Source organism: Colletotrichum fioriniae (genome assembly GCF_027942845.1).
Source record: "Colletotrichum fioriniae strain IMI 355084 chromosome Unknown scaffold_7, whole genome shotgun sequence".
NCBI classification, from domain to species: Eukaryota; Fungi; Ascomycota; class Sordariomycetes; order Glomerellales; family Glomerellaceae; genus Colletotrichum; species Colletotrichum fioriniae.
In genome coordinates, this window is record NW_027076843.1 from 699,355 (window position 1) to 727,040 (window position 27,686).

Here is a 27,686-nt window from a genome sequence, read left to right on the forward strand (position 1 = left end):
ACGATGCCCCATGCGAGCAGTACCCAGATGCACAGAAATTAGATCGTAGTCCAGGCCAGGGAGTCTAGGAAAACTGACCAGGGGGGCTCACCCCAGCCGGCTACATATTTCCCCGCGAACCACAGACAATCTCATCTCCACACTTTTTCCCCCTCCCCCTTTCCCCCTTTTCCCCCGCACATCCTCGGCCCCAGATTCCCTGATTGTGCGGCCACTCATACATCTCCAAGGCCGCCGCTACGTGAACCACAACGATGGCCGTTTCTTGATGCAAAAGAAGCACAATGTTCGAAATAATTGACCACGAGATCATCAGAGAGACCTTGAAGTCTCTTTATGGATCTAGCTCCTAGCTTGGTTAGCATAAGCGAGTCCCAAGAGGGGATTAAGCGAGTAGAATTACCAAGCTGTGTGATTTATACGATGCAACCCGTTCAGCTTCCCCCCCTATATCTCGCAGAGTTACATTTCTGGTACGCAGATATGCAATCTATCTCGCTGTACTGGAAGCTGAACCTGCAGGAACCTGGCAAACCCCCTTAATATCAAAATTTCCCATCCAGGGCAGAAGATTTGAGATGAACCTCTTGTGGGGCCTCTCTATCTAGTGAATCGAAGGCTCAAAGCTTGACAGATAGAAGGTGGGTAAATCACACAATAACCCCGGGTATATTCGTTAGACTTCCAGACGGGATATCTTGATTCGAAAAGGTATTCCCACCTCGGTTTCGGGGGCCGAACGGGACCTTCCGTCGTCTTGTGTCCATTTCCTCATTCTCCCCATTCTCCCCGGATGCCCCCCTAACCGCTCGATCGGACTAGGTGAACCGAACCACACCTCTCTAGATCCCCCATCTGCTCCATATAGAATAGTTATCGTCTATGAGAGTTTTCTTGGATGCTGCTGTGAACTATGCCATGTATTTATTGGATGCGAAAGGCACAAAGATATCCGGGCCTCGGAGGAGGGAAAATGGAAAGTAGAAGTAGGCACAGACATGATCCATATATCCGTAGATTCCTCCTCCCGAAATTGAGCTCTCCTGTCTCAGGTCCCAATGTTCAGCATCGCGCTGTGTACTGACAAAGATCTGGAACGATCCCAGTCAACGATGGCCCGCGATCTCGGATTGTGACTTTGCAATGCGACTTTGAGGGTTAATCTTGGTCCCCGCGTTTGTCGGAAGTGAGGAATTCTCGTCACATTACGGCTACAACATAGCTCCGTAAATACCAACTATTTGTTCATGGTTTGTAGTACGCATTCCTGTATGTAGGAAGATGACCTCTGAGTCCCATAACTTAAGTGTTCATCTCACATCATACATATATACAAAAAACCTACATCCAAAGGGTATACCGCAAGCTGAACCTCCCAAAGGCACATCGCAGAGATCTCTCTTAATTCAAATCAGTCCACTGGCAAGCACATTGTTAGCTCATCTTCCAAGAAACTTCATGAACTTAAGTCACACTACTCACGTTTTCTGGCGCGGTCGTAAGTTCCTCATAAGACTGCAAAATCTCAAATCCCATCGCCATGACATGTTCGTAAGCGTCGTCTTGCACCTGCACACAAAAGATCATTAGTAAACGTCTCAACACACGAAAAAAAAAAATCACAATAAGGGTGGGGAAGGGTGACCAAGACATACCCAGCTAAGGACCGTCTTGGCCGACTTGTGCGCCTTATTCTGCCGGACGCCCATCAAAGTAAGCCCCTGAAGCACCAGCGTATCCTGCGGCCCGGGATGAATCACGGGCGCCAAAACACCACCGATGCCCTCGTCAACGGCAGAAAGCAAGGGCGGAATAAACGTCGACAGCGGACTCCCCGGCCGACAGATAATAATCGTCCCCAGCAGCGCGTCGCCCGCGCCCTTGGCTCTCACGATGCCGCACGCTTTCGTCTCCTGAAGCGCGGACCTATACAGCTCCAGCACCTCGGGGTTGGCGTTCGCGGCCACGTGGCCCAGCACGCTCTCGGCGTTGTCGAGGCCGTGGATGAGGTCGAAGCTGAGGTTGGCGCGCTGGATGCTCTGCAGAAGGCCCTCGGGGATCGCCCAGCCGCTCAGGTCGTGTATGGCAAGGTTCGTCAGGCGCTTCGGGAACTGCACGTCCCACCCGTTGTTGGCGAACCAGCTCTTGACGCCACCGCCCTCGTCGATGGGGATGCCGAGGAAGACGCCCGGGAACGAGGTACCCAGCTGAATCTTCTTCACGACCCGCTGCTTGTTGTTGTTGTTGTTGTTGTTGTTGTTGTTGTTGTTGTTGTTGTTGTTGTTGTTGTTACTGCTGTTGGGGGTCAGGAGGTGCCGCAGCGCCCGCCTGTGGAGAGACCGGCCAACGGAGACGTTGCGCTTGGTGGGGTCCACGAAGATGGCGCCGAGAATGCCGATGCCGTCTACGAAATACGTCGCGGCGAAGCCATACAGGGCGTGTGTGCTGCTGTTGCGGACGACAAAGTGTGCCTCCTCGACGTTTGCCTTCGAGAGCTCGAAGCCCGCGGCCGACATGGACTCTAGGTGGCCCAGGTCGACGGTGTTGGCGCGGGCGACGGCCTTTGTGAGCTCCTCGAGCCCGTGGGCGTCGCGGTGGCGGTCGTACTCCTCCACGATCCAGTGCTGGCGAGACTTAAGCACCTTTTTGCTCTTTCGTAGTGTTCCTGGGAGCGTCCCCTTCGGCACGATGTGCCCGCAAAGAGCGCGTACCAACGCGTGCATCGCGGTTTCTGTGAAGTCAAAGGTGCAGATGTATGTACCGATAGACTTGTCCATGGCGAAGTCGTACGGAGAGCTTACGGCCACGACGATGACGGATTTCTTCTGGCCACGGGTTCGTAGCATGGAACACATCATCTCGACGTGTTTAGTGAAGCCAGCTTGGTACAGGTTTCTGTTGGCATCCGCAGTGATGATGATGATGCAGGATGCTCTGTGAATGAGGTTTTCATGGACTTGATGTCAATCGAGTTAGCCCGCCCACATCGTTCGGCGTCTTGAAGAAAGACATACCTGGCCTGACTCCATTCGCAGTGTAGCTGGTATGGAGGAGCTTTCCGTGACGGGACCGAGCCAGAGAGCGTCCGAATTCTCTAAAGACACCCTCGCCGCTCATGATGGCCCCCTTTTCGCGGTGTAGCCAAGTATCGTGTGGTGTAGGGGCAAGCCTCTGGGCATCCTTCGCTTGAAGGATACTCTTGGTCAAGCTTGACGCCGGTAGCGGTTTCACTAATGGTGTGAGGAGGAGGAGCTCTTCTTCTTGGTGCATCGACTCAGATAGGGGTAACAGCTTTTCCTTGTCTCGGATGACCGTGATGGAGTCGTCGTACGATTTTCTCGCTAAAGCCATATGTGAGGGATGCAACTTGGACAAGAGAGATATGCCTGGTGGGTTGAGTGCTGTCTGCCAAGACGTGCAAGTGTCTTTGAGTCGCAGCACGCGGTTCAAAGATGTGTAAATTCGTCCTTTGGTAAAGATGCCGTTCTCGACACCTAGCTTGAGCCCCTTGATAGCTTCAAGCTGGACGTCGTAGGCTCGGCATAGGAGTACCAAGTCACATCCAGCTTCCACGGCCATGACGACTCCATTCTGTACACCAAGCTCGTGGGTCAGAGACTCCATTTCGAGACATTCTGAGATGGCGACGCCGTCAAAACCAAGTTCCTCTCGAAGCAGATCGTCCACAACCTGGTTGGATAGGCACGCGTGGGAGACGTTCATGGACGGGTTGGAGATACCACAGCCTCCCACGAACATGGCGTCGAGCTTGCCCGTTGCGATGGCGTTTCGGAAAGGCACAAGGGCACTCAGACTGAGCTCTTCCAGGGTCTGTGTGATGATGGGAACGTCCAAGCTGGAGCCCAAGAAGTCAAGGTTTCCATAGGACGGGAAATGCTTCCCACAACTTGCGAGACCTGCATCGCGAATGCCGTTGATGGCGGCGATGCCGTACTGAGAGACCTCCTGAGGGTCGTCGCCGGTGGCACGTACTCCAATAGGTTGGTACCTGGCATTCGAAAGGACATCCAGTACGGGGCCGAGCATGAAGTTGATGCCACAGGCGCCGACCTCGGTAGCAGTAGCCTTTGATACTTCGTAGGCTAGTTCGACCCGGCCTGTGGCGGCGATGCCCATGGCACTGGGGAACTGGCACACGTAGTCCTCGTCGAAGAGACTGTTGACACCGCCATTCTCTTGGTCAAGGGCAATGAGTAGTGGCTTAGGGTGGCCGGCCTTGTGTGCAATGGTCTGGAGTTCCTTGACTAACTTTGCCGTTTCTTGTGCAGCTAACCCATGGCATCAGCGCATACATTCACAAGCTGTTGATAAAAACAGAACTGGTCAACAGCGCAAAGGGTACCGACATTTGAGGTTCTTGGCAGTCAAAATGATAGTCCCTAGGTGGTGATCCTCAATCAGAGATCGGATCTGGGGCGTCACCTCGGTGCCATCCCAGCCCATGATGAGCATCTGGCCAATGGCCCTGTACGGCGCAACAGCGTAGGCATGTCAGCAAAGAGCGAATTGGAAAGGAGCTAGGTGACTGGCGCTATTGTTCCCCCCTACCCCCAGATACGATGCCGTAAATGGAACGAGGTAAACGGACAAGACAAGGGGCCATGTGCGCGATTCGGCGATGAGATGAGGTGGAGGGCGGGTCGAGTCTGAAGGGAAGGGGAATATACTGCGTAGGTAGAGAACGGATGAACGTACCAATCGAGATCCTGCCATAGTGGGTCGAGCTCCTTGACTTGCCCCATAGCTAGTGGTCTGCGGCTCGTCACGTTTTGCCGCGCATAGTACCTCTCAAGATGGCGTGGTTTGAATGGGGGGAGGTAGTGTTGGCGGGTGTTGTTGTGAAGGTGGTGGTGGTGGCGGTGGCGGCGACCGTTCTCCGAGGTTGACGTTGACTTTGAAGTTGACGTTGATTCCCGGTTGCTGGACGGATGTGACCCGGAGCCGTCGCGCGGGACGAAGAAGGAGGAGGAGGAGGAGGAAGACGCGGGCTGGGAGTGGGACGCCATGTGCGGCGGGAGCGGTGGGCTGCTGCACCAGCCACGTCCGATAATCATTGGCTGGGGCGGAGAGCGGAAGGAGGGCGGGGAGGAGATTGATTGGTCGATAGGAGCCGTGTCCGCCTTTGCCCGCACTTTGCCCGACCGGGGGGAGAACGTTCTTATCGCGATAGAGAGGTGGGGCTCCGTCTGTGCCGGATCCACCCACCCAAGGTAGGTATCTTAGTTTTTTTTTGGAGGTGGGACGTGTGTTTGGCGTGGGGTACGTGCCGAAAGACCAAGCTCCATTTCCAATGTTAGCGTTTCTCTCTCTGATCTTCGGCTTCGACAACGGAACGTTACATGGAGCCTCACCACGTCAAACCTTCTTTTCTTTCCTTACGTTGCCCCGTCTAGACCGAGTCTGTCACTGTCGGTGTCTCTCTCCGGCTCCCACACGTGCAAACGCTCGTTGCTTTTTGGGGATCTTCTTCTCCAACGTGAATGTCAACGACCCCAAAGGTCCCACGTCCCTGACACAATGTGTGGGGCCCGGGTAACTTCGTTCCCCTCCGATTCTGGAACCTGGGAAGCAGATGGTGAATGATGATGCGTTGCACCTTTGCGCCGTGTGCTTGGGTGCTTTGCAGTGAAACAAGACCTCCCAGAAACGAATCGTCTCTACCATGTGGACCAGCCGTTGGTCAAGTAGTTTTATCTGACTCGGATGGGTGTGGACAGTCACAGAGGGCACATGGCAGTGCAACCGGCACCGGTGCCATCGGCCTTTTACTGCGTACCTCTTGATCTTCGACCCCTCCATGGACCAAACCCCACCGAGAGGCACGTTTGATGCCATTGCCAAACACAGACACACCTACCTACCCTCTACCCTACGCAATACACACGCCCGTGACCCCAAGTTCTCCGTCCTATCTCATACCACCATGTGTGCTGGTTATCTCTCTGCAACTGTGAGGGGCCATGACGATGTGTCCAACGCCTTGGACGACCATGAGACTTTCCACGCAGACCGGGCCATGCCGGTACGCCCCCCGCAGTGAATTTGCCGCCGCGGGTCTCAAGCAACTGTAAGCAAGCACACCTGCTGCTGCTGGTGAATAATACTCGAATCAGGCCCTCAAAGCCGCTCTGTTTCGCCTTATTTTGTTCATGGCGTCGTTACTGAAGTGCAACCCAAACCCAAACCTCCCACCAATCCGAAAGCACCTCAACCTCAACTTCAACCTCAGCTTTCATCACCCCATCTGACATAAAGACATACACATACCTAACTCGACAAACACACACAACATCCAAGGATGCCCATCGCCATTCCCAAGACGCCAAAGAATGGCATCACAAAATTCACAAACTGCCGTCTCGTAAAGGGCGACGCCCTCGTATCAGAAGACATCTGGGTCAGCTCCGTCACGGGCAAGATCATCCACAGCCAGGCCGCCTTCTTCGACGACCTCTGTCTCCCGGATGAGACAATCAACCTGGGCGGCCGCATCGTGTCGGCCGGCATGATTGATTGCCAGCTCAACGGCGCCTTCGGCTTCAACTTTTCCACGCTGCTCGAGGACATGACACAATACGGCAAAAAGGTCCGAGAATTGAACAGGAAACTCGTGTCTACGGGCGTCACGTCCTACGTTCCGACACTCACCAGCCAAAAACCAGAGCTCTATCAGGGGGTGAGTAAGACCTCATCTACATGATTATTGACATGGATGCTAAGTAATTCCATTTTCAGGCCCTGCCGTATCTCGGAGCATCAGGAGGCTTACAAGCAGCCCACGACGGAGCCGAATCGCTCGGCGCCCACGTGGAGGGCCCGTTCCTGAACCCCACCAAGAACGGCATTCACAACGTCGACGTCCTGCAGCAGGCAGAGACCTTTGACGATCTGGTCCGATGCTACGGCGCCGACAACATCGAACCCAGCGCGGCCAACGGCGGCGTCATCCCGATCAAAATGATCACGGCGGCGCCGGAGCGGGGCAACATGACCAAGATCATCCCCGAGCTGCGGGAGCGGGGCATCATCTACTCCATCGGCCACTCGGAGGCGACGTACGAAGACGCGTCGGCGGCGGTGGCGGCGGGCGCGACGATGATTACGCATCTGTTCAACGCCATGCGTCCCCTTCACCACCGTAACCCGGGCGTGTTTGGCGTGTTGGGGCTGGCGGAGAGCTTGGCGCGGCCGTATTTTGGGATTATCTCGGATGGTATTCATCTTCATCCGACGACGATCAAGATTGCGTTCAACGCGCATCCTGATGGGTTTATTCTGGTGACGGACGCAATGCATATGATGGGCCTTGCGGATGGGTCATATCAGTGGGTCAATGGACAGGATGTGAATAACATTATCAAGGTTGGCTCTACGCTGTTGCTGGAGGGCACCAACACGATTGCTGGAAGGTGAGAGAGACATATCAATGATTGTTCGAGGCGAGGTTTTTTGCCAGACAGCAACTAACATCTCGATAGTGCCGTCACGCTGATGGAATGCGTAAACAACTTCCTCCGATGGTCTGGTACGGGTATTCCCAAGGCGTTGAAGGCCGTGACCGCGACGCCGGCGGCGATGCTCGGTCTGCAGGGTGTCAAGGGATCTTTGGAAGACGGGGCGGATGCCGACTTGGTCATCTTCTCTGAAGAAATCAGAGAGGGCGCCACGCAGCTGGTAGTAGACGAGGTTTGGAAGTCTGGAGCGTTAGTGTCGAGCAGAAAGGACGATCAATCGCCCATTACGCCATAGAATGACGAGCTGTAGGGGAAGTACACGAGTCAAGATTCTGAGGATGAGTACAGACACGGGGAAGAAAGATGACTAGAGAAGGGAGAAGGACAGGGTCGAGCCCTACAATAGATTGTATACTCATAGAGCTGCCATCCGAACTTGAGGGTGTAAATGGATGCGCAGATAAAGTTTCCAAGATGGCTGGGGATGGTTACTGGTAACATTAAGTACCTTGCTGAGTATGGTAGAGAGGGCCTCGCTTAGTCCTCGCCAAAGTTTGGTTGACTCTTGACTAGAGGGCGGTTGCACAATATCCAAGTAGATTAGGTAGACGCCGACATTCGGCCATGAGCTAAAGAATCAAGACGATGTTAACGATGAATGAGGCTGCTGTTGATTATCTTACCTTAAGGAGTGAGGGAAAGAGTATAGTGCCTCTGTACAGTAACAAAAACTGTGTTCCGGGAACCATCGGCCCATTGAATTACTCGCCTAAGGTGCTGTGGTACTGCATAACAGCCCGAAGACACATCCTTGAAGCCCCCCCCGCATCTTGGTGCCATCACTTTAATCCCCTGCCTCCACAGTGCGATAACAGCCAGCCAATGACGGTACACGGGTGTCCTGATAGGGGTGGACACTGCGCAGGTGCTCTCCTTCCCTCTTTCTCGCGCGCTTCGACTCCACGCTGTCTCTCTCCAGAAGCCGAAGCCTTCGAGGGAACCCTCCGCTTTTGTATTTCCCATTGACACTCGTTAATGTAGGCCACCAGCGCCAACCACCCCACGTCCCTTTACTTGTTTGCTTTTGTCCCAGTGGTCGCGGGCAATCTTTTTGCTCGACTCTACAGAGCTTTTCTTCTAGAAACTTTCCGTCCGGCAGTACTCGACACCACCTTAGACCAGGGCAGCGAACCCCAGACAACCTCGTCCACCCGACCAGGCGTAGGTAGCTGCGCGCATCGTCGGCACGGCGCTCGCTACGCAAGTCCTACTACCATGCCATGGCTGCGTTCCATTCAATGTCGTCCGGCGCGACGCCCGGCGACGGCATGAGCCTCAACAGCGCCGTGGTCGACGGTATAGACTCTTCCATTTTTGACGATTCACTGCTGTAAGTGCCCTTCCCGTCCTTATTTGGCACTTGGCGAGGCTGGTGAGACGCAGGACCGTCAGCTCCTCCCGTCTCGCTGGCACCCGATCGCAACCATGAGACGAAAGTCAATTTGGCTAACACACGCCTGTCTTGCTCGCTTCTTATAGAGATACCGTCAATGGCACTTTTCCTACATTACCGTTCACCCCCACCTACGGCTTCGAAGACTTCTCCGCAACAGGCTTCGAAGACCCCTTTGCATACTCAAATCGCCAGTACGAAGCACCCCCCGCCCCCGAGGATTTCAACCAGGACTCGCCCACGCAGGAGCTGGACAACAAACTGCTGGGCTTTTCGGCCCCGACGTTGAAGGCGACGCTTTTGGACGGTACGGGCCAACATGTGGAACCTAGCATGACTGCCGAGCTATACGGCATGTTCTTCGTCGCCGAGGACGTCTTTGGCGCCGAGAACAGCGGCCGGCCCCTCGAGCTGACGTGCTACCGGCGAAACCTGTGGCAGTGCTCTGGCCAGGTAACCATACCGCGACACATTACCCACGTGGTGGACGAGCAGGGCCGGCAGATGCCCATATTCGAGCTGTCCGCCTCCATAACGGCCATCGAGTCCATCGAGGGCAAGGTCACAGAAATTATATCAATACCATGGAAGAGCGCGCATCCCATAGGCGTCGAGGAACCCAAATCCAATGGTGGACCGCCCAACATCGTCTTGGACCTAGCCAACGGGCAAGAGGTGGACGCCAACAGGGTTTCCCTGCCGTTATCGTGGAAGAGGCTACAGTTCAAGCACGCAACGGCGAACAACGGAAGGAGAAAGGGTCTCCAACAACACTACATTGTGGAAATCAGCTTAGTCGGCAAGCTGCAGTCGGGCGAATACATCAAGATTGCCGAAACCCACTCCGGCCCCGTCATCGTCAGAGGCCGCAGCCCGAGGAATTTCGACAGCCGGAAGGACATTCCCTTAACGGGCGGAGATAAGAAGGTTGGCGGGAGGAGCAACAGCGACGCTGCTGCTGCGACGCCTCAAAAGGAAAATGGCAGCAACAGTGGCATTCCCACGCCGGTACCCAAATATCAAAATGTTGGCAACGTCCAACAACCAGCAGACTGGGCGCCGCCGCAACTATACCGTGAGTCGAGTGGGGGCCAGCCGCCAGCGAAGAAGCTCGCCATGTCACCGGGTATCAACAGACCACCCATACCGGCGTGGTCCACGGAACCCTCGAGAAACCTAGGCAGAGCGTCGGCATCCATCTCGGCGCCGCGCGGTGCTGTTTCCGGCCCAATCAATCTATCGCTTTCAGAAGACGAGAGGAGTCCGAATCGATCAAATTCGGACGTGCAGAGCCCGCAGTTTACCAAATCGACGGCTGCTGCGGGCCATAATCCGAGCCAGAGTCCCAAGGAAGAGGATGATCTACTCTACGAATACTTTCCGCTTAGCGTCGACGATTGGTAAGAGAACTTTTCGAGGTTAGTAGCATTGCACTTGCTAATAAGTCACCAGGATGCCGCCAGTCGAGGCAATCTATCGCCCCCACGTAGTGCACCACACCATTGTACCGCCGGAAATCAAGGCACAGCAGCTCCGGAGCAAGGCAAAGAGATATTTTACCGCCGAATCGTAGGGTTTATATATGGGAGCATATTTGATACGAATTGACGAAAGCCACATTATCGTTCGGTATTTTGTTTTTTTCTTCCCATTCCTAATGTGGTTTTAAACATCTTGGTTGTGTATTATACGGTAATTGTTACATTGGAATGCTTTTCTACTGAGATGGCAGAGCATATCAGGGGAAGGGGCCGGGGCGGGCGGTTAAATAGCAAATTAGGTCTGATGCGGTTATACCCGAGTTGTAAGTGACGAAGAGACTCAAATACAGAAGAATAACTATAATCGGCTCGGCTTCTTTCTTTTGAGTCGGGTTTCCTTTCATCACACAACATTGCATGCAATAAATACAGTACTTGAAATATCACACATGTCAAGAATGCCTTACAGCACGATCTACCATTTTCTGTAAATGTCTTTCTCCAACTACATGACGAGCCCTGCTCTACCTACTCCTATACGCCTCATCCAAGTGGACATAAACCCCGCCATCTTACGATTTTATTCAATTCCTTACACGAAAGATTCATTCTTTTTTCCATACTACCGGAGTCATAAATCTAAGTCTCATAAAAGTTTTCATCTTTTTTCCTTCCCTTTATTTGGCCATAGTCTACTATGCTACATTCTGTTTGAGGCCTTCTTTCAAGATATCAAATGTCCCCCTCTTCCCCCTTCCAACCGCAATGCGTCTTTGAATGAATCCCTTGCATCTAGCGAGTGTAAATTGAATGAAAAAGAAAACTGTCAATATGCTTACAAAAAATCTCAGCTCGAGAAAAAAGAAAAGAAAGAAAACTTGGTGGGTCTTTTTTCAAGCACCGACGGCATTGACCCGCGACATCATCTGCTGCTCCGGATTCGGCGTCAAACGCCTCGCCAGCGCAGGCTCAGGGATCCTCGACGCCATACGATCCGGAACCAACTCCGGCGTGGCAGACCTACTAATGGACGTCGACGTCTGCTGCTGCTGCTTCTCCGGATTCGGCGTCAACCGTCCCGTAACCGCAGCAGGAACCCCCGGGATCCGCTCCGCCATCCTGTCGGTAACGAGATCGGGTGTCACGGCGCGGAGCTGCTGCTCCGAGGGGGACTTTGTGCGGGAGGCCATGCTCTCGAAGACGAGCTCGATGTCTGGGGAGGTGGAGCGCGAGCGGACAGGGGTACTCCGTCGCCGGGGAGGCGCGGAGCAGGCGCGAGGTCGTGGGCTGCGGGTGGAGGATGGTGGGGGTGTCGACCTCGTCGATGCGGGTTATCGGGATCGGGGGCGGGGAAGGGCCGGTGCGGATTTTGGAGGGGAGGATTTGTTCGAAGCCTTGTTCGCGGGCTACTTTTTCGATGGATTTGAAGTACTAGGTTGGGTTGTTTTTGTGAGTTTCTGGAAGCTGACTTTGGTGTTGGGAGAAGAAGGGGGAGGAGTCTTTACCTTGACCGTCTTGACTTGCAGCTCAAGCGTCGCATCCTCGTCGACGACAATCATGGGGTGAGGGTGCAGTTGCAGACTCGATAGCGTCCACATGTGGTTCACGCCCTGCTCGATACACCTCTGCAGCGCAAGCGCCTTCTTCGCTCCCAGAATAATCGCCACGACCTCGCGCGCCTCGAGCACAGTCTGGACGCCGACGGTGAGGGCCAGACGGGGCACCTGGTCGACGTCGTTGCCGAAGAAGCGCGAGTTGGCGAGGATGGTGTCGTAGGCGAGCGTCTTGACGCGGGTGCGGGGAGGCGAGAGACGACCCGGGCTCGTTGAAGGCGATGTGGCCGTCCTCGCCGATGCCCGCGAGGAAGAGGTCGATGCCGCCGACGGCCTTGATCTTGGACTCGTAGGCGACGCACTCGGCTTCGAGGTTTGGGTTTTGGCCGTTGAGGATGTTTACGTTTTGGGGATGGATGTTTACGTGGGAGAAGAGGTGCTTCCACATGAAGGAGTGGTATGATTCTGGGTGGTCGCGGGGGATGCCGACGTATTCGTCCTGGGATTCGTGTTAGGAATAAGGTTTATGAAGGTGATGTTATCTACTGTATGAGATATTTACATACCATGTTGAAGGTGATGACATTTTCAAAAGAGATCTATGAGTACACATGTTGTTATTAGTGACCACGATACTTGATGGTGGTGTTAGTTGAGAGACACGGTCCTACCTCTCCAGCCTTGTACTTCTGAACAAGGATCTTGTATACACCGAGAGGACTGCTTCCCGTAGGCAAGCCAAGCACGAAAGGATGCGCCGGGGTAGGGTTGAAGTGCTTGATGCGGTCAACGACGTAGTTGGCTACGTAGGCGCTGGCTGCCTCGGCATCGTCGCGGATAATCAGCCTCATCGTGGGGGTGGATGGCTTTACACGGATATGGAAAGGTACAACGATACGATATGATACGAGGAGGTATAAGGTATAGGGCAGAGATGGATACAAGGGCAGATGGTAGTTAGACACTCGCAGGTATCTTCAGCTTTCGTATTGTGAGGACAGAGAGAAAAGATAGACACGAAAGGGGGGCAAGATGAAAGGTGCCTTTGCTTATGAGGGAGCAATTACACCCAGGTGGGCAGGCAAAAAGTCTTTTGCGGTTCGCCCACGCCCCTCCTTCGAGGGGGTTCCCCCCCTCCCCGGGCCTGTCTCGTCGCAAGAAGCCTGACATCACAGACTTTTGCGGCAACAGCCCCAAAGTATGCTGATGATTCTCCCACCTCAACCCCGTTTGTATGGTGGAGGGGGATGGAACGTCACTGCTATCGGCGGTGTTTGAGGAACAGAGTCCCACCACCAACCGGGCCGGCAGGGAGGGAACAAATTGCACTGTACATACATTATCAACGTTGCCCGTGACAGGATCTTTTTTTTCATCGGTCGAGGTTCTCTTTACAAAGGATTGGAAGTCGAAGCGATCTCGACTCATGAACAGCGGAGATGATGTACCAATAGGTCATGGTATTGACATGATCATCAGAGCGGTTCTACGAATGAGACCTGAGCTGATGAGGAGCCTAGTGATGAGCAATACCATTTGTGATCGTCTTATTGCAGGCAGGCCTTTTTTTCTCAGATAGCGTATCGTCATTCACGATTTAGACTCGAGTTGAGCCGAGCTTCCCCGGGTTTGCCGGGCCAGGGTCGAGCATGTCCTTGTTTTCCCAGGCGGGGCGATGGTGGTGTTGAAGGAGCCATGTGGTCGGGTTCAATGACTCCCCAGCACCTAGCATGGGGAGGGGCCCAAGCTTGGAATAGCTGCTTTCTGAAGCTTCTACTGTGTGGATGTTTCGATATCGGCGCGCACGGGGTGGCGATGGTGGTCGCTTGTCGTTGACACGGCCGGCGTCCGTGAACTCGGGTCTCCCTCCTTGGCTCTTTGGGGGCCCTGGGCTTTCTGCGACCCAGCGGCTGACGATTGATTGCATGTCACTGCATGCCAGCAGGGGGGGTGCGGATGGCCTAGTGTAGTGTACGTCTGGAGGATGCTGTGCTTTGCATGCAACTGATACGTGGGGACTGAAGCGAGCGATCTAACGTAACGGGCATGGTTGCCGCCGGCCGGCTACTTAGTGTAGACCCCTCATGATACATAAGGTATAGAAGGACGGATACATAATGGATGGGACCGCTCGTGCGGTATCGTGGATGGTTCGAGCTTGAAAGGTCAACGGCGGCTCAGTCGTTGGTCAATCATTTACCAGATTGCCATGAGACGTGGTGCCGTGGTGGAGGCCTCGGCATTGCTGATGAGGATTGGTTCATTAGATGAGACAAGAGGCCGGTTGAAATTGATATAGGCAACCATGCAGGGCCGGTAGAGGAGAACGTGTCAGTGCAACGGCGCGGATGGTATCGTCAAAGATGGTAATGGAGGCTTCATGGTTGCTCAATTCTTTGATGGAGTCTTGGAGGTGTTGGTTGTTGCATGTAACTTTGGTAGTGGATCTTAACAATTTAGACAAGGTGATAGAGTGGGGGATCGACCCTTCCTTGGGCTCCGAAAGCGCCGGAGTTGCTGTCCGTTTTCGTCTGATCTTGGTCAGCCACACCACACTGTCCACTGATCACACTCACAGATTCCGCAACTACCAAAAAGCAACGTTACAACTGGAGGGGGCAATTCTCCTCCTCGATCCCATCACTTAGGTACTGTCCACGGTCAACAAGCTCAACCACAATTGTCAGACAGTGCCCGTCGCGTCCGGTCTAACAGACACCTATCTGCTTTAGCTTAAGCTCATTGAGAGGTCCACTGAGCTACCAATACCTGGCGTCTGTCTATTAGCGAATCCCAACATAATGTTTCGGCTCTCCTGACTTGCTTCTATTCAAGTGCCATTTGTGGCTGTTGTCTCAGGGCCACAGCGTACCTATAGGCTCTTAGAAGTCTCTATCCTTTCCCGCTGTACGGTACTCTTTCATCGTTGCATGCGCTCATCTGTCATCTACCGGTTAAGCTTAGGTTTCATTCCTCTCATACTCACTCTCTCTTGTCTCTCTCGCACATACTCTCACTCTATCTATCCCCTGCAATCCCCAATAAACCTTCTCAACCAACTACGAGGCAACGCGGGCACTTTCCCCCTCCCGCGTCCATCCATCCATCCATCAACACGAGCTCCCGGCCCCCCAAGTGAAGGAAGTGGGTGGATTGGAGCATCGAGCCTGGACTGAACTAGACCAGATGAACCAGCCTTTGGGATTATCGCGTGTCGCCCCATCGCCTGTGCGACGTTGAAGACAACTTAGAAGACAATCTTGGCTCGTTCCCGCTTCTCACCTTGCCCACTACCTTGCCTCTCACTCCGCCTCTCATCCAAGACACCAAGACGCCGAATTCTGTTCAGTGACCGACCCATTGGCTGCTGGCCGGTGTCGCCATCGCCCTTCTCTCTCCCGACTGCCCCCTCCCCACTTCGTCGTTGTTGTTCTTCCCACTGTCGTTTGTGCTGGATACGACGTCTCTGGGCTTCCACCGCCAACCCGAGCAGTAGAGCGAGGGAGGAGACCGGCAGGTTCCATTCTCTGTTATTCTGCCCTCCGTGCGGTGCGCCAGTCACCCTCTCGGGTTGTGCCTGTCGATCCGCTACCAGTCCGTCTACCGTTCCGTCGTGGAGTTCGTTTAAACGTTCGATCAGACATCTTTGCAACCCTCCACTACCTTACCTCTCACACTCACTCTTCCTCGCTCTCTCACTCTCACTTTCACCCTTACCATCTCACTCATTTCAACCCATCTCAACGGCCTGTCTCCGGGGGACATGGCTCGTGCCCGAATCCGTTTATTTACGATCCGATACCTCGTCAGCTAGATGATCCGGCACCGATTGTGACCTTCTCTGTTTCATAAACCAAAAAACCCAAAAAGTCTCTTTAATGTCATGCAGCCATATTCACCTCCTACCATGGCCACGTTTCCAAAGTCTTTCCTGGCCGCCGTCGTTAAGCAGCTGCTCCGGGGCAAATCGTTGATCCAGGCCCTCTTAGCCTTCTGGCTCACGCCCCAAGCCGTCTCAGGGAAACCGACAAATTCAAAGGTGGATTGTTGCAGCACATCGGGGACGACGACGCCCTCGGGCCAAAGTATCGAGGAATACCTAAAAGAGGCCGAGCACCTCCTCCTGGGCCCCTTACTCGACAACGATGGCCTTCTCGAGTTATCCAACGCCCTAAAGGCACAGTTCAGAGACAAGTTGCAGACGAGCATGGCCTGCATGCTCCCTTCGTACAACCACCAGCTCCCCGGCGGGCACGAGGTCGGTCAGTACCTGGCGGTGGACGTGGGGGGATCGACGTTGCGTATTGCGCTGGTCGAGTTGCGGGGTCGTGACGCCGTGGGCCGGGAGAGCGAGATTGTGCGGATGAGCTCGTTCAAGATCGACAACGATATCAGGAACCTGGAGGGCATGGCCTTCTTCGACTGGATGGCCGAGAGGATACGGGACATGGTGTCACAGAATGGCCAGGACCCTTCACGGCCTATGCCCATGGCCCTGGCATGGAGCTTTCCCATCGAGTAAGTTCAGTCCTCGTTGTTAGGGAACGATGTATTCGACCGGTGAGAACTAATCATTTTCCAAAAAGGCAAACATCACTAAAAGGCGGTCGCATCCACGGCATGGGCAAGGGCTTCCTCGCCGCCGAAGGCCTCATGGGCCAAGACCTCGGCGAGGTCATCGAGACCGCCTGCGTGGCAAAGGGCATGACGGGTACCCGGCTGCGCGTCATCCTCAACGACGGCGGCGCCACCCTGCTCTCCCAAGCCTACGTCCATCCGGCCACCCGCTTCGGCCTCATTCTCGGCACCGGCGTCAACATCGCCGCCTACCTCCCCGTCTCCCTGATCGGCAAGCCCAAATTCGGGGATCGACCGCAAGAGTGGTGGAGCGAGGCGCGCGACGTCATCGTCAACACCGAGCTTGGCATGTTCGGCGGCGGGGGCGTCCTCAGCATCACGCGCTGGGACGGGCTGTTGAAGCAAGGGCACCCGCGGCCGGATTTCCAGCCCTTGGAGCAGATGGTGAGCGGGTACTATCTCGGCGAGGTGGTGCGGTTTGCGTTGATTGAGGCAGTTCAGACGACGGGTGTGTTTGGCGGCGTGGTGCCCAAGTCGCTTGATGAGCCGTACTCTTTGAAGTCCGAGACGATATCTGCTATTGAAGGGTACGCTTGACTTCCACACATTCCATCTCTGATTATGAATGCCTTTACTAACTGTACTGACAGAGATACGTCGCCATCACTCTCATCCTCCATCGATCTCTTCACCGCGCAGCATCCCTCATCACACACCCCCACACCATCAGACCTCGCCGCCCTCCGCAGCCTAGCCTCCTTCGTCTCGAGGAGGTCAGCCGCCATCATCGCAGCGTGCTTACACGCCGTATGGTCCCTCCGTCTCGAGTCTCTAGCCGAAGAAAAGGAGACAAACACAAGACAAACGGCGCCGACGAACCATGAATCCGCAGAGGAGGAGGAGGACAAGGACGCGGAGCTTCTTCGCCAGAGGATAGCAAAAGAAACATCCCTGTCCCGGACAATGGTCGCCTACAACGGCAGCGTCATCGAGTGCTACCCGGGCTACCTGGCAATGTGCCAGTCGTACGTCGACGCGCTGGTCAACAGGGGCGATAGGAGCGTCGAGCTCGTGCCGGCGAAGGAGAGCTCGCTGTTGGGGGCTGGCGTCGCGCTGGCGAGGGCTTGTGATGCTGCGTAAAAGGAGTGAGGGTTTTCTCACTCAGCGTCACGTAATGTGGACTGGGAAATGGGAGGAGGATAGAGATGGATTTTGCGCTTTTGAGTGGCATAATTTCTGACAGCATGCATGGCAAGGAGTAAAAACATGGCTTTTTTTTTTTTAACAAAACGTATATAATTATAAAGCATTTCAATCAGCTCAGTAAGCTCGGCGTTGATGGTAATTTAATCTTATTGTTGAATCTTGCGGGGGGGGTATCATCACTTCATTTCCCGTCTCTCCTCCGTTTCTAAGCAAACGCATCTCGCAAAAGCCATCTCAGAAAAGTCAGTCTTGCTCACCAGCCCACGTTTTACTCCTCATCATCGTCATCGACAATCTCCTCCACCTTGCGCCTCTTCCTCCCTGCTGAACGACCCCCCTCCCGCTTCACCACCCGCGGCTCGTCATCATCTCCGTTCCCGTCCGACTCTTCACCCTCTCGCTCTTCTTCCTCCTCCTCCCGACGGCGTTGCTGCTCCAGAGCACGCTTCATCTTGCGTAGGATGACTGGATCTTCAAAGAAGTCATTGAGAGCGATTTCCTATCGTGTTCCGCGTTAGTGACTGAAAGGTATTCCCTGGAAATGGGGAGGGCGCGTCTTCCTCGAGACTCAAAAAACAAGACGTACCTTGGAGCAACCAGCCACGGGACACTGCGCGCGTTGACCCGGCGACCTACGCAGGAACTCTGTAATCGCCGCCTTCTCAAACGTGTGGCTGCACGCGCTGCTGCTGACGGGGTCCTTGAACAGCTGCATGGACAGCGGACACCTGTACTCCCTATTCTCTCCTGCAATAACGAGGTCGTCGTCGCTGTCGTCCGCCTCCGCTCCCCCAGCAGCTGCCGCCGCCGCTGATTCGCCATCACCACTGCCGCCTCTCCGGGACACAGCAGGCATGACGGGGTTCCCGGCATCGTCGAACCAGCGCTTCGCGTTGGGCAGGGAAACCTCGGCGTCGCCGTGCGCGGCGTCGTGCCACAGCTTCTTGAAGGCGGCGTAGTCGTTGTTGATGGCGTAGCGCTGGTAGGCCGTCATGCGCTCGTACTCTGTCAGCTTCTCGGCGCGCTGCTGGCGGAGTATATCGATGACGGAGTCCTCTGGCGGCGGCGGGAGCACGCTCTCGTCTGCTGCGTCGTTGTCGTCCTCATCGGGGTCGCCGCCGCGGCGACCGTTGGACTCCGCCCGTGTGCGCCCGCCGCGTTGGAGCGGCGCCTGCTCGGGGAGCGACTGAAAGTAGTTGACCGTGTCCGCGAGCGCAGCCTTTTCATCGAGGAGCTCCGTCTGCCTGTCAATCAGATCGCGCAGCGCGGCCTCGGCCTCGGCCGTCAGGCGAGGCACCTCGTCGTCCAGCGCGGCGGTATGCGCTTCAACGTCGAGCTCGCGCTGGGACTTTTCCTGGCTGTCTAGGCTACCCGTCTTGCTGTCTGCGCCCTGCGACTGCGACTCGGCGCGCTTCTCGGCGAAGCGGGCGAGGGCCTCGTGCCGCGTGCGGACGGCGTCGTTGATGCCGACGACGGAGAAGCCGAGGTGTCGTATCGAGGCTTTCAGGTGGTTTTCGTAGCGGTGGACGTCGCGGCTGTTGGAGAGGTCTGCGATGGCGCGCTTCGCTTCCGCTGATAGCGGGCAGGAGAGGGGTTCGTATTCTGGCAGGGGGTTCTGGGGGCCGGTGTCGTCGTCTTCGTCGTCGGCGATGCGTCTTTCTGGGCGGCGTTGGCCTCTGCGGCTTAGAACGGGCATTTTTGGTCAAGGCACTGGTCGGCCGATATCGCTATGTCTGGGTGATCGAGTTGCAGAGGAGATATACAGAGTGTATGGTGCAGATAGAGTGATTGCTTCCGTTCTGATTTTCACCAGCTTCGAGGATGGGAAATTTCGTGAGTGTGAAGTGGGAGACGCGATTGACGTGCTGTAGCGCGTCAGTGGGTTAAAGAGGTGCTGGGTACGTACCGTCCGGGGTTCCCTGATCGCGGGGGTGGTCCCTGCAGCACCAAGGTAAGGTACACTCCCAACCAACGTCGTCCTTTCTCTTGAGTAGGTACTGGAACCTCTTTTCATCCACTTCACTTCATGAGCATCTTGAGAAGCATGAACTCTTACATTTCAAGCGAGGTCATCTAGCCCACAAGCCAAGGGGTCCATTAATTCTCGATGTACCTGCTCTCTCCGAGTTTCTTCAGATGGTATGAAAGCGCCCACGACAATGAAGTGTAAGTACACCATAATCGACTGATGGTCCGGTTTTATATGGAAAGCTATGAGGGTCCTCGAAAGTAGTTCCGGTGAGAATGGGTTGGTTATTTACTGCACTAGTCATATATGAGCTTGACTGCGACTTCCGAGCCTCCACACATTACAGAAAGCTTTTGTATTATAAGCTCATCAGCACCAGTGACTGTAGCAATGAGCACTCTACAACTTGCCCTTTCAGAACGTCTACTACGGTGCTTTCTCTACCTGACATAATGGCAGCCACCACGGATTGTTGTGAACGTGCTCTATACCAAGTGATGGCAAATTTCTTGTCGAGGTGACATTTGACTTGATAGCTCTGGACACTTTATGATTGATAATCCGCCTCCCTCAATCACTGACTGTTTTGTTTTCTCAGCAGAGAACAAATTCAGTACATCTGGCCTTCTACGAGACAAATCGCTCAAACATGAGCATGAAGAGCTCGCGATATTTCTGTTTCATGATGTATGAGAAGATATGGCAGCTGTACTCTCGGGATATAGCGGATCAACGAGACGGTAGTAGTTGCTTCGGGTATCGTTCTACGCACCTATCTGACCAACGTATATCTATGCTTCTGCAATCACCGCACCATAGACTCATACCCTATCAGCCTCAATCAGAGCAGTTTGATTTACCAAGTAGCCCCCTCGTATGTGATGTTCCAAGGTTTCAGGTCCCATGCTCTCATGGTTAGAGTTCTCTCTTCTGGCTGGAAGAAAACAGCTAGGCTACATCAAAGCCAGCAGGTCAGTCCGGATCATGGTGCAATGCTCTGAGTAGTCTTCTTTGCAACGCAGTAGATGATCGAGAATATTTCCCAAATTTCCAAGAATTCAAAGAGAGAAACAGACATTATAAGACCCGCGCGCGATTAGCTTTTTGGACTGGGACGAGGGCAAAACATTCAAGGACTACCCGAATACGCCACAGCCTTTACTCCCTACTGACTCTTCCTAGCTAGTCAGAGTTACTGTGACCGCTCAATGCACGTCCTGTATCTCCAATGCCTGGTGTTTTCAGTTTTGGGAGACCAAGACCCGTGAGCCATGTTGAATGTGAGAATCTTCAGGATCCTGCAAGTTTCCAAGCCACGAACGTCTGCGCATCCCAGATTGAGCACTTCAGCTCATTGTAACAACGTACAGTAACATCTTTAGACAAGGAATCATTGAGTTTAATTACTGTATTCCTTCTGTTGCGGTATTTATTTTTCATATCGCCGTTTCTAAGGACTAAATCAAGTCAAAGACTCTAAAACACAAAGGCTGCTTTCCAGTGTCGAATACCCCTAAGTCTGGTAAGTTAGGACAGAACGCAAAATAAAGAATCATGAAGTCAAGATCATGGTATGTGGCTGACATCCCGTGGCCATCCTATGGCATTTGGGAGACGTAGAAAAAAAAACCCTCCCCTCAGACGTGCCTTTCGTTTGACAAAAGGCTAGCTCAAAAAGATCAGCTCACCAAGGTTCAAAGAGCCTTGACCTCAGCACCTACAAAAGACTGCGGTTCAGTTGTCTCGACAGATTATCAAAGGGCACGTTATGGCTCTCTTGATGCCTCGAACTTTCCGGCGGCCCAGATATCGGGACCTCATAACTGAGGTGGCTACCGTGGGGTGTCATTCTATAATCTACATGGGCCTCGAAGAACGTCAAAAAATGCTCACGGCCTATTAAGCCAAGTTTGATCGTCGTCTAGCCACCTCCATCGTCACGCAGAACTGATCCGTCTCCAAGTACAGTATACGGCGTGAAAAGTAGTCGTAAATGCTGTACATGGCTATAGTAACCTGCCCTTTGTACGCTTCGTACATAGAGTATGTTTAGTCTCAAGTAAATTGAGACACTCCGTCGGCAGACTTCTCACAAACGTTTCCAATTAAATTTTACTTCTATCTATTTTTTATACTTTCTTTTGTCTTAAAATGGGCTAAGCTCAGTTTTACAGCATCGTACTCATGGTGAGTGAAAGGAGGGAAAGCTCAGATATTTCCTCAAAGAAACGATCAAGCCACACAGACCACAGTATGTTGTAATCTTGAGAAGCTGACGTGCCTGACATCAAGAATTTCTATGAGGAGAAACTCAGTTCGTCTATAAACCTTCTAAAATCGATTATTCAAGTTACAAAAGAATTAAGAAGCCGGAAGTATTGCTATACACTGATCTAGCTAGAAGAATATAAGGACAGAGCCACGAGTCGTAGAGTGAATGCCTTTTCTTGAGGGGGGTGGGACCGGACCTGCTACATCAAGGACCTACAAGTTAGCCCCGAGTCCTTGGAAACGAAGTCAAGTCAAATAAGTAGTTGCCTCCCGCAGTGTGTAAGAAAGTCGTCCAGTCAAGATCATCAAAACCAAGCATGCCATAGCTTCTCAAAGGCTTTATTCTTGCACAACTTCATCCAAAGATGGGCATATCAAGACCCACCGCATACATACTTTGAAATACCTATGCAGACTCGAAACTAGTTGAACAACGCCTTTGGGTTCAAGTTCACACAGTAAACCCTTTATACAAGATTCACCTAACCCTTTCTCACGTCAAGGTAGGCCTCTTAAGCACACGCCCCCCTCCCCTTCACCGGTATGCCGGCACCGAGACTGGGGACACCGACTGAGAAGGATATGTATTTATATATATATATCACAAAGTGGATAGCCCATGTACATCATCAAAATTACCCGCCGTCAACCCACCCCCAAGTGACCTGTCAACGGTTACACAGCCCCCAATTACCTCGCAAGTCGGAACACTGCCTCAAGCCTGCAAGACATCATTAGCTGCGTGCCAGCAACGGGTCTCCCTAACGGCCCCCCCGTCTCTCGGGAAGGCGATGATCGGTACTCCTTTCAAGGCAACTCCTTCCTTCCTCCCTTGTCTTCCTCCCACTCATGCCTCTCCAATGCTTATTTCGCTTATATGACAATTAGAACACACCGAGTGTTCAGTGGCCTAGAATATCCCCAAGAAAGGTGACACTGGAGATGGAGTAAAACCACCGACTTCGAGCCTCGAGATCCCACGCTTAGTACCTACCCGACAACAAAGGTTGACAACGGAGATCAGCCCGAAGAAATGAACAACCTAAGAAACTCGTCCCACCGTCCCACGAAATGAAAGAACCATCTCCGTTTTCTATTTCCGTCTTTACCGGGGAGGGAAGGAAGGAAGGAAGGAAGGAAGGAAGAAGGCGAGAGAAGGAAGCAGGGCCCGCGCGGGGAGAAAGTAGGCTAGATGCCCCGTGCCGGGCTTGGGTGCTGGGTGCTAGGCAATTGGGAGACATTGCAATCCCCGTGTAAACGAAGTCAACCATCTCCGAAAAGACACTCCACACCCGTTAAAACGGCTCTTAGGTCCCGGCAGATATCCGTAGGTACCCTCCCCGATGACGAGGACCCGGGTCTCTCGAGGCAGGCTAAGATGAAGGGCAGCTATGCACAAGATTCATAATACGTATATGCTGACTATTACGTTCAAGCAGAGTGGTCGAGATGGAGATGTATGTGCCTCACATACTTACTTACACAAGAAGTTTGCACAACTTCTCGCCCCACATCGCCACCCTCAGAATTACCCAAACCTGGAAACCTCATGTCCAAAAATGAGAACCAGGTCTCTGGCAAAACCATAACCAGTAACCCGGTATCCGTACCCGTCGTAACTTCCGACAAAAGACCCCCTCCTCGCCTCAAGGTTCCAGAGCCCACCAATATTGACAGACACAGCCACACCAAATCTCAATCACAGTTCACTAAACTCATCTCACTCGCCGGAGGGGGAATGAGGGAGTAGGGGAGAGGGGTGTCCAAATTGAGGTTGTTTTATCCTCCTGGGCCAGTCTCTTGGACATCGACAACATCTCCACCCACCTGCGTAGGCGAGAAAGACGATGACCTCAAAGGAGGAAATCACTTAATCCACCTTTATTTGCCCTCCCGTAATGTTACCAGTGTTACGGTAGCACTAAGCAATTTTGACAGGACCCAGAAAGGCAGCTTCGCTTCCCGGAGGCGAGGGGATTCGGATGTCAAGCCGCAATTAAAAAGCTTGGTGGGTTTACCAGGCATGTCGGGCATTCACAAGCTCGCCTTGTCGGGCCCGAAGAACCCTTGCGGAACATGAATCTCCGGCCGAATCCAATATACCGGTCCCGCGGGCAGCAAAAAGCACAACTGAATAACCTGCAAAGAGTGGTGATGAAGAAGTTTCCTGTGTCATCCGACAGGTTATTTTGTACTAAACACCAAAAAAAAAAAAAAAACAGATGACCCAAAAAAACTACTCCGGGCCACGCTCTGTATGCGCTTTATATGCCTCAGGAGAGATGCAACCGTTTGTAAATGTAAGCTTATACAATGGGCTTTTGCCCTGGAAAAAACAAGCTGGGCGTGAATTGTAAGGCCACAGCTTTTTCATGTTTTTTTGTCCCCTCTAGTTCGAATGTGAAAACCTCTCTCCTCCCATTTAACCCCATTGTAATGAATCTCTCAATCCATATACATTGGATCCCCTCTCACCTGTGACATAGCCAGTCCCATGTCACCGCCATGCATACTCTGCATCGTAGCTTGCATATTCGGCATTGACCGGCTCATGTTGATTGCTTGCCGATTCGCATTCGGATTCCCGTTCTGCATCATGAACCGCGCATCACTGGCACCCCTTTGCTGTACCTGCCTCGTCCGTGGCACCTCGAGGGTGGCTTGTCGTTGAATCGGCTGCTGGGGCATAGGCTTCGTGGTAGGCGTGTTCATTACGGCAAAACTGTCATCATCCTCCATCTCAGCATCGGCGTCGGCGTCGGCATCCCCATCCGCATCGGCATCTTGATCGCTTGCCTCGTCAATCGAAGGCGGGCCTGTTGAGTCACCCGGGTCGCTATGGCCAGTGGCGCTCGTTGTCGACTGCCGATGCTCGGGGCTCGGGAATTGTTGCACCTGCTGTTGTTGCATTTGCTGCTGTTGTTGTGCTGCTTGCATCTGTTGGTGTTGTTGCGGTTGCTGTTGCTGTCCTTGCTGCTGGTTCTGTTGTTGTTGCTGCTGTTGTTGAGGAGTCGGCGTTGGCGTAGGGGTACTGCTGTTTGCTTGGTCCAGTGCCCTTTGAGCATTCATGCCAGTGTTGGCGACACGGTTCATGCTGATAACCGTCTTCCACCTCTCGATTGCCCGCACAACAACGTCGTTCAAATCCAATTGCCGGTCCTCCAACCGCAGTCCAACATGGCGGCCACCGCTTTTGATACCCGCCTCCAAAACGTGAGTGAGAAGCTGCCGCTCCAGGGGTACCGTGGCCGGTGAGAATAGCTTGAATTCTCGAGGTTGTTGAAGACGGTTGAGCTGATCGATCTGAGACTTGAGGTTGGTGTTCTCCTGCTGTAGCCTGTGCTGGTCGTCCTTCATCTTGTCAATCTCAGTCTGCTTCCTGCCAACGCTCCGAGCCATTTCCAAGAGCCACAGCTCGTTCCGCCGCTGAATGGGCAGGGAAGACCAAACTTGAAAGGCTGATCCAAGATGCTCATTCACCTGCTTCTCGAGGTTTTCCGCTGACTTTTCTGCTTTCTTCACTGCTTCGCGGGTGTCTCTGACAGGCTGGTCCCGAGGAGGATATGTTAGATCTTCCATAGCTGCCGTGGTAGCAGTTGCGCAGGTGATTTTCCAGTTGTTGAATTCTTCTTGGAAGAAAGCCTTCAGAGCATCGTACTCTCTTTGACCGGGTGACTGAACGGACCAAGAGGTGGAGGTGGGATGCTGGGTAGAGGAGAAGAGAGTGGGCGGCGAGGCGAGGCATTGCAAGGTCAATGCAGGGAAGTCAAGGGCTAGAGGGTCAAAGTCGAAAGGCATGGAGTTGTTGTCGATTTGTTGCCTAGAGTAGCTATGGTTAGCCATCATATATTTCTTTCCTCGTTGGTTCACTTTTGTTATGCCAGAAATACTCACTTGGCTGCCCTCCACGAGCTTAGAAGCTCTCGTAACGCAAGCTCTGCCGCGCGAGCAGTGTCCATGGCATCTGCTAGCTTGTGCTTGACGTCGAACTGCGCCTTTTGTATGACTTGCTTGCTCACTTGTCTCGGCCTCTTTCCTGCATTCTGACTGCCCTCGCCATCTGTCGAGGTAGCGACTTCGCCATTTTTGGCGGGGATGTTGTTCATGACGCCCGTGGCTTCCCATGAGGGAGTCCAAGGATATTTGCTCAGCGTAGAGTCCACGGCGTATTGACCGTCCTTTGGCAGAGCCGGGGACTTGTGGGACTCGCCACTATCTGGCGCAGCATCTCGCTTGGCAGTAGGTCTGGGAGTCGTGGCTGGAGTTGAGGCGTTCCTCCCGCCCAAGGATCCTCTCGGTTGTCTGCGCGTGATGCTTCCTCGCAGACGCTTGATTGCGTCAACGTCGTGTATTCCATCTGGCGGCTTGGGGTTCTTCTCCTTGATGTAGAGATCGAGGTGTCGACCAAGAGAGGAGGAGGTGAAGGCCTGGCCGCAGTAGGGACAGTTCTTATCCTTGGGGGCGCCCAGTTTCTGTTGGCTCGAGTCGGCGTTGCTCGCGGTTTCTGCCATTTTGGCTCGGGGTGTTGGATGTAAAGAGACGGGTGGGTAACGAGTGTTTCGAAAGGTCTATCGACGGTAGGGACGAATTCGTGTTCGTTTCGGTGGGGTGCTACAAGGCTTCTCTTGCGTGAACAGACACTTGCAGCTGCTCCAGGGGAGCTATGTAATCGAGGGTCATATGTAGATGGACCGGATAGAGAGTGGTCGGAGGCGGAGCCAGCAAAGTTCAGAGTTGGTAGATAAGGTAAGGAAATGTAACGAGTGGTGTTTAGGACAGAGTAGTGAGATACGCAAAGAGAGTAGTAAAAAGAGGGAAATAATTGAAAAAAAGAAGGACTAGATGCTGAAGAGCTAAACGAGTGTGCGAAGAGAAGGAGGTCGGTTGGAGATGTCGAGAAGTAGCTGCTACCCTTGTACGAACAGAGGCGAACTGAACGCAAGCCAAGACTTGTGACGAAGAAACGTGTATATCTGCCGTTCACGGAGTCGGGTATGGGAGAGGTTCGGGGTCGGCTCGAGATATGGGCGAGAGCTAAGGTAGCGAGTCGGGCTGACGGAGGAGGGCAAAAAGTAGGGTGCCGGGTATCAAGGAAGTAGTAAAATCTTTTCCCGAACTTGTCTCTCTCACGAGCGCTCTTTCTCTCTCTCTCTCTCTCGGTCTCTCGATCTCTTTTACCGCGCAGGTTCTCAATTCATCCGTGGACTCTCGCAATCTCTCGACCTCTCTGCAAAAACGAAAAGGGACGAAGAGGGGGTGGGTGGGAAAAAGGGCAAAAGACGGGAGGTGGAAGTAAAGTACAGAAGAGTAAGGGGAAGTTGCAAAAATGTCACCCAGGATTTAATTATTGCAGTTTTTTTTTAATAAGGCAGGCGGGCAGGGGTAGCACCACCGACCCGCGCCAGAAGAGGACGGCGAGGTGGGAGCTTTGGCGCACCCTAAGGCAAAGGTACCTTGGGTGCTTAGGTACACCTCATAGCAAGGTACGGGGCGGAGAACTGATGTGCACCCCCCCGTCTTCTCTACCTACCCACCTCCATCACACACTAAAACCATCCCTCCTCATCCCTCATCCCTCATCCCTCACTCATCCCATCCGGGCCATCCCAATCCCAATCCCAATCCCAATCCAATCCAATCCAATCCTGTCCTGTCTGTCCACTATGACCAGCCAGCCAGCTCCTCACTCCTGTCCGCTTT

At 53.5% G+C, this 27,686-nt stretch overlaps 7 protein-coding genes across 7 annotated transcripts; 3 read left to right on the forward strand and 4 right to left on the reverse strand.

The window, feature by feature from the left end:
- Positions 1–1,401: 1,401 nt before the first annotated feature.
- On the reverse strand, positions 1,402–4,763 carry N0V96_006381 (uncharacterized protein; the record flags this gene model as incomplete). The annotated part of the gene is made up of 6 exons (XM_053190762.2): positions 1,402–1,419; positions 1,483–1,569; positions 1,656–2,956; positions 3,015–4,289; positions 4,368–4,486; positions 4,717–4,763. The coding sequence occupies 6 exons, from the start codon at positions 4,761–4,763 to the stop codon at positions 1,402–1,404; spliced, it is 2,847 nt and encodes a 948-aa protein (XP_053051680.2).
- A 1,556-nt stretch (positions 4,764–6,319) lies between these two features.
- Positions 6,320–7,770, forward strand: NAG2_1 (N-acetyl-glucosamine-6-phosphate deacetylase; the record flags this gene model as incomplete). The annotated part of the gene is made up of 3 exons (XM_053190761.2): positions 6,320–6,697; positions 6,757–7,430; positions 7,500–7,770. The coding sequence occupies 3 exons, from the start codon at positions 6,320–6,322 to the stop codon at positions 7,768–7,770; spliced, it is 1,323 nt and encodes a 440-aa protein (XP_053051679.2).
- Positions 7,771–8,755: 985 nt separating this feature from the next.
- On the forward strand, positions 8,756–10,501 carry NAG2_2 (N-acetyl-glucosamine-6-phosphate deacetylase; the record flags this gene model as incomplete). The annotated part of the gene is made up of 3 exons (XM_053190760.2): positions 8,756–8,865; positions 9,015–10,328; positions 10,381–10,501. 3 exons carry the CDS (start codon positions 8,756–8,758, stop codon positions 10,499–10,501), a joined length of 1,545 nt encoding a protein of 514 aa, XP_053051678.2.
- A 931-nt stretch (positions 10,502–11,432) lies between these two features.
- NAG1_2 (Glucosamine-6-phosphate isomerase (Glucosamine-6-phosphate deaminase) (GNPDA) (GlcN6P deaminase)) lies at positions 11,433–12,813 on the reverse strand (the record flags this gene model as incomplete). Its single annotated transcript, XM_065757700.1, has 5 exons — positions 11,433–11,840; positions 11,915–12,328; positions 12,387–12,461; positions 12,529–12,561; positions 12,634–12,813. 5 exons carry the CDS (start codon positions 12,811–12,813, stop codon positions 11,433–11,435), a joined length of 1,110 nt encoding a protein of 369 aa, XP_065613617.1.
- Positions 12,814–15,869: 3,056 nt separating this feature from the next.
- Positions 15,870–17,680, forward strand: NAG5 (N-acetylglucosamine kinase 1; the record flags this gene model as incomplete). The annotated part of the gene is made up of 3 exons (XM_053190758.2): positions 15,870–16,480; positions 16,549–17,127; positions 17,191–17,680. The coding sequence occupies 3 exons, from the start codon at positions 15,870–15,872 to the stop codon at positions 17,678–17,680; spliced, it is 1,680 nt and encodes a 559-aa protein (XP_053051676.2).
- A 334-nt stretch (positions 17,681–18,014) lies between these two features.
- Positions 18,015–19,442, reverse strand: N0V96_006386 (uncharacterized protein; the record flags this gene model as incomplete). Its single annotated transcript, XM_053190757.2, has 2 exons — positions 18,015–18,245; positions 18,333–19,442. The coding sequence occupies 2 exons, from the start codon at positions 19,440–19,442 to the stop codon at positions 18,015–18,017; spliced, it is 1,341 nt and encodes a 446-aa protein (XP_053051675.2).
- Positions 19,443–24,431: 4,989 nt separating this feature from the next.
- N0V96_006387 (uncharacterized protein) lies at positions 24,432–26,497 on the reverse strand (the record flags this gene model as incomplete). Its single annotated transcript, XM_065757701.1, has 2 exons — positions 24,432–25,815; positions 25,881–26,497. 2 exons carry the CDS (start codon positions 26,495–26,497, stop codon positions 24,432–24,434), a joined length of 2,001 nt encoding a protein of 666 aa, XP_065613618.1.
- Positions 26,498–27,686: the final 1,189 nt, after the last annotated feature.